This window comes from Salvia miltiorrhiza, chromosome 2 (assembly GCF_028751815.1).
Source record: "Salvia miltiorrhiza cultivar Shanhuang (shh) chromosome 2, IMPLAD_Smil_shh, whole genome shotgun sequence".
Classification (NCBI taxonomy): Eukaryota; Viridiplantae; Streptophyta; class Magnoliopsida; order Lamiales; family Lamiaceae; genus Salvia; species Salvia miltiorrhiza.
In genome coordinates this window covers 49,126,608-49,132,437 of record NC_080388.1, presented here as the reverse complement: position 1 = coordinate 49,132,437, position 5,830 = coordinate 49,126,608, and the positions used below count along the sequence as shown (strand labels likewise).

The 5,830-nt window shown below is 37.7% G+C and overlaps 1 protein-coding gene across 1 annotated transcript; it reads left to right on the top strand.

Annotated features, from left to right (window-relative positions):
- Positions 1-3,870: 3,870 nt before the first annotated feature.
- LOC131011911 (protein NODULATION SIGNALING PATHWAY 2-like) lies at positions 3,871-5,584 on the top strand. Its single transcript, XM_057939809.1, has one exon. It carries the CDS (start codon positions 3,968-3,970, stop codon positions 5,441-5,443), a length of 1,476 nt encoding a protein of 491 aa, XP_057795792.1. The 5' UTR covers positions 3,871-3,967; the 3' UTR covers positions 5,444-5,584.
- The last annotated feature ends 246 nt before the right edge of the window (positions 5,585-5,830 follow it).

The following is a 5,830-nucleotide window of genomic DNA, read 5'->3' as shown; positions in this document are numbered from 1 at the left end:
TACTTCTGGTTTTTTTGAAACCAAACTGCTATTATGTTGTTTAGTTTTTCTGTGTTGGCAAACATTTGAAAGCCAAGCACTTTTTTACTTCTGTTTTGAATATCATGCCCAATTGTTTCAGCTTTGGTTACTCAATGGAATTTTTGAAAACCATTTCAGTTTGCTATCATATAATGCTTCTTCTTCATTGAACATGATTTAGAGTGTTTGATTCAGAAACAGGTGGATCAAAACATGTCATTCATTTCATATCATGATCAAAGTCATAAGGCTTATAAAAGGTTGACACCTAACACTAGAACTAACAAGATTACAATAGTAATATCATGATCAAAGTCATAAGGATTACAATAAACAAACACATGAAAAACATCTTCTTCCCACAAGTAATCTTCATATCATCCAAATCTTTGATCCTCTTCTCCAATTCACAAAATTTCCCTTCAAGCTCTATCACTCTAGTAAAACATTTCTCAACAAATTCATCAAAATGGCAATTCTAAACTACATTCAATTGCTTCTGTGCCACATCCATCCAGGCGAAGAAATTACACTGACAAGGAAGCAAAGTAAAGAAATATAGCTGGAAAAATTTCAAATTCAAAGGGGGAAATTGAAAATTTCATGGGGAACTCGAAAATTGAAGGGGATTTTTGGGAGTTCTTAATGATTCTTACCTCTCCACTCTAATAGCAATAGAACTTTCGATCGAGATTTTTTCGAAGTTCTAGAGGTCTCCACCTTCGCCGGTCTTTTGCACCGGCATGTAATCGCATCATCTTGTGAACTACATGAGAACGACGAAGGACAGGATAATTGCTTTCATGTTCTTCAATTCAAAGCCTCAAACTACCGTGCTTGAAGAGGGAGAAACGTAGGGTTCCCGCTTTGAAATTTGAAGAGAAATTAGATTAGGGTTCATTCTATTGAGATTAAATAATGAAGAGTGTAAATCGACACCGTTTTATTTCAAAGAAAACGGTGTAACCACGTAGTAGTCACGTCATTTTTTAATTTGGGAGAATTTAAAATTGTGTTAAAATTGGACAAGTAATTGAATTGGTGTATTAAAATGTAAAATTCTAATTTCACGTCAAATATGAATCTTCGACAAAATTTATGTATTTACGTGCAATTTTCCCATATCATTATGAGCATAACTTTGCATAAACTGAAATATGACAATGGAAAAGCACACAAGTACACGCTCCCTTCCATCCCCAAATAAATGTTTACAATGGTAAAAACACACATACTAAGAAAAATTGGATAATTTTACTCTCTTTTTTAATTGTTCGCACGAAAAATAAATAAATTTTATTGATGACAAAGATTAAATGAAAATTTTAACACCATTATAATTTATAAGTTACTATATCATTCGTCCATATATCCAAAATCACCACTAAAAATAATATCTCAAAAAATAGGCCAAAAATCCGAGCTTAGCCGAACAAAAATCAATCTGTTGATAATTGGATCTAGGGTATCCTATAGCCGGAAATAAAATATCTCCACATCATACAATAAATTAAACCAAAAAAACTATTGAGATGATTAACATTAATGAAGCCTTGTAAATTAAAAGAACAAAAAATATTTCAACATCGTACAGTAGCTCACACAATACGTCGTACGTATGCATTCACACAGAAAGAACTAAAAGAGTGTGTGGTGACGACGTGGCCGGACCGGCCGGCGAGAGGCTGAGCTAAAATGACACCATCAAAAAATATTCAAGCTTAGACTAGTCAAAACTATTTATTTATTTCAATAATCATAAGTCACACTTTATTGGAATAACTCAATCGTTACGGCCATAAGAGTAACTAACTAATTTAATGTATACTACTATATATGTTACGAAACGGTTTTAACTAATTATAGGCCCGTTTTAATTAAATTAAAAAGCAACTGAGCTTTCGTTTTGATGATTTCCAAGCTAATAGGATCCGAGTTTATTCCACCTGTCGTAACTTAATTAGTAAATTTTTTTTGGCCTGCCTGTTTGAGCAGTTATCTAGGTTTTAACTTTAGCTGTAACTTTGCATTTGTTGGAACTATGACTGATGTTTCATCAAGCTCGGAATGTAGGAGATAAAGACAGTCAGATTTTTTGAGTTAACTGAAAAGTGTTTAAAGGAAGAATATAAAACGCCTGCATTAACAAATCTATTTTTCTTTTTCACGGAACAAATGTATATTAATTAAAACTTTATTTTGCTAAAATTACTTTTTTTGTAAACAATGTGTGTGTTAGTAAATGAGGGTAAAATAGAACAAATTAATACATATAAATCGTAATTTTTTATTTTTTTGTGTGAGGATTGAGGTATTTAATTTCCCATAAAAGATAGGCATTCGATCTACATGCACACTCCATTTTTATTTTATTTTTTGATAAATTACACTAATAAAGATGAATAAGGAGAGGTAAATGAAAACTAGCTAGTTGAAGTGGGGAGTTCATGACTTCAACTTCAAATATTACTATAATTTTGTCCAAACATAACATATATAGTCTATTAGGAGAGTTGCACAAGTGCAAGGGAAGATTCTTTTACGAGTTTAACAAAATTTATTAAACGAGTTTTATTTTATAAATGTGTAAGTAATAAGATTCTTTTCTGAGTAACTTAATTTAAGTCTGCTCCCAGATGTACGTCCCAACCAAAACAAAATCTGATAGTTGGTGACCAGCATTCGAGAGCTGTGTATGTTTGACTGTAGTGCATTGATTAATTCAACGAAATTAACGTGTGAAAATTTCCCAGAAATCTAACAAATTAATTCGCCCATTAAGTTCTTAATTAATTATAATTTACTTATACAAATGGAATAAATGAGTGAATAAAGAGGAGAAACATGAAAGAAATAATTAAAAAAAAAATGCATTTGCATCAACTTCCCGGAAATGTGAATCATGCATGATGCAGCTAGGAATGTTTAAAGAATTCAAGTCCAGATCTGTCAGTCTGAATTGCAGAATTTATATATAGAGATTGGGTATACTGCAAATCCCCTTAATTTAATGTATAAAATATGAAATATTGTAACATGGTGAATTCGTTGTGAAAATTTATGAACTCATAACTTATTGAATCTGAACACCAAATCACCGTTAACGTTGATCTTTCACAATCTAAAGATTGAAAAACGATTTTATTTTACCAATTAAAATATCTTACTTATACTAAACCCTATAAATATATACTATATCTAGGAAATGGTTCAAATGGATCTAGCTAAGCTAGTATGTATCGTATAAAATATGAACCATTCAGGCCATCAAATCGTGAAAAATTTATAGTGGATTCATTACTTTACTTCATGAATTCATTGGCAAAAATTCCATTTTTTGAATTCATCAAACTCAAAATGTTTCATAGCAAATTCATAATATTTATATATTTATACTATACTCCATAACTGATTTCCGATATTATTTCGTATATATAAGCAAGTGAAGGCGTAATTTAGAAATAATTCAAGATTGAAACAGAGGATGATCTGTGCACTGGAATACATGGATTGCTGTTAATTAATACCACAATGAGCACTAACTTTTTAACAATCATTGATGTCTTAACCTCCAACCAATATGGTCTCAATATAGAATTCCAAACTCAAGCTTAATATTAAATCATTAAAAATTTGTGATTAGCCACTGGCTGAGCTGATCAGGGTGGTTTCTTGTACTACACTAAGGCTGTTAGACATGATTGATCACCATGATTAGGACCTTAATTATTATTAAATTGCAAGTATTAGGGACCCATAATTAGATCATAACCCTCCACTAATCCCCTTTATATTAATCCGATCACTCTGTCTCTACCATCACCTCTTTCCCCAATTCATTCCCTTTTTAGTAGATTCATACACTCCCTTTCAATCTCACAATAAACACTCATAGCTACAAAAAATAAAATCATATTTGTGAATTTAATCCACGTCTAAATTAGCCATGGCAATGGTGATGGACCTCGGTTTTCTTAGTTATGATGATTATAGTGCCATGGACGCGGTCACAACCACGACCACGACCACCACCAGCACCACCACGACCACGACCTCGTCCACCGACGAGGGGTGCAATTGGAACGACTGGTCGCCGGTGGTGGACTGGGAGGCGCTCTCCGGCGACCAGGAAGACTTCCAAAACCTCATAGATTCAATGATTGATGAGAATAATGTGGTGTTGCAACAATCCATTAGGCCAAGTTACGTTCATGAAGAGTACAACAATCAATCCCCAGAGTATAACATGGCGACGGACGAGGACTCGAAGGGGCTGCGGCTCATCCATCTTCTCATGGCGGCGGCGGAGGCGATGGCCGGTGCCAACAAGTGCCGTGAATTGGCCAGGGTGATATTGGTTCGGCTCAAGGAGTTGGTGTCGCCAACCGACGGCACCAACATGGAGAGGCTCGCCGCCTACTTCACCGACGCTCTGCAGGCCTTGCTCGACACCGCCGCCGGAGGCGCCAAGCACGCCCTCGGCGGCGGCGAGCACCACCGGTCCGACGTGCTCGCGGCGTTCCAGTTGCTGCAGGACATGTCCCCTTACGTGAAATTCGGGCATTTCACGGCGAATCAAGCCATATTGGAGGCCGTGGCTCATGACCGGAGGGTCCACATAGTGGACTATGACATCATGGAGGGGATCCAGTGGGCCTCACTAATGCAGGCCCTCGTCTCTAGGAAAGACGGGCCCCCGGCCCCACACCTCAGGATCACCGCGGTCTCGAGGAGCGGGGCCGGGCGCCGCTCCTTTGGCACCATCCAGGAGACCGGGCGGCGCCTTACCGCCTTCGCGGCTTCCATAGGCCAGCCCTTCTCATTCCACCAGTGCAGGCTGGATGTGGATGAGACGTTCAGGCCGTCCTCTCTGAAATTAGTTAGAGGGGAGGCCCTTATAATCAATTGTATGTTGCACCTGCCGCATTTCAATTATCGAGCCCCGGATTCAATTACTTCATTTCTATCCGGGGCCAAGACTCTGAATCCGAGGCTGATTACCCTTGTAGAGGAGGAGATGGCCCCCACGAGCGATGGGGGCTTCGTGGGTCGGTTCATGGACTCGTTGCACCACTTCTCGACCGTTTATGACTCCTTAGAGGCCGGGTTCCCGATGCAGAGCCGTGCTCGGGCTTTAGTCGAACGTGTTTTTTTGGGGCCCCGGATTATGGGATCATTGGCCCGTATATACCGGGCCCGGGACGAGGAGGGAGGCTACTCTTGGGGGCAGTGGTTGGGTGCGGTTGGGTTTCGACCGGTGAGCATAAGCTTTGCCAATCATTGTCAAGCAAAATTGCTATTGGGACTATACAATGATGGGTATAGGGTTGAGGAATTGACAACTAATAAACTAGTTCTTGGATGGAAGTCACGGCGCCTACTTTCTGCTTCTATTTGGACCTCTCAAGACAGTGATTTGTAATTTGATTTGAGTTTTTTGCTTGTTTTATTAGGAGTTGTGAAATATTTCCTCGACCTATTTCTTTTTACTACAATATCGTGTTATGCTTATATGTATGTATATAAATTTGAGCATGTATATTGGAGAAAGTTTTGAGCTTAATTTGGATTGATGCATGTATCTATTTTGTTCTGAAAGTTCTCAATTTCAATTTTGAGCTTCAGTTCAACGGCGGTCTGAATTTCCTGAATTGGTAATATTGTATTTTCTTGTGAATATATTTGTAGAGAAAGTTGTAGCAGCTATGTATTGGTGATGTGATGTGTCTTGTGAAAGAACCAAAGTGGAGACTTGTATCAATGGCACATCCCAAATTAGACACATAGTCTATGTTGTTAGTGTCTTATA

Excerpts from the sequence above, each read along its gene's own strand:
- LOC131011911 (XM_057939809.1), top strand. The coding sequence starts at position 3,968 with ATGGCAATGGTGATGGACCTCGGTTTTCTTAGTTATGATGATTATAGT.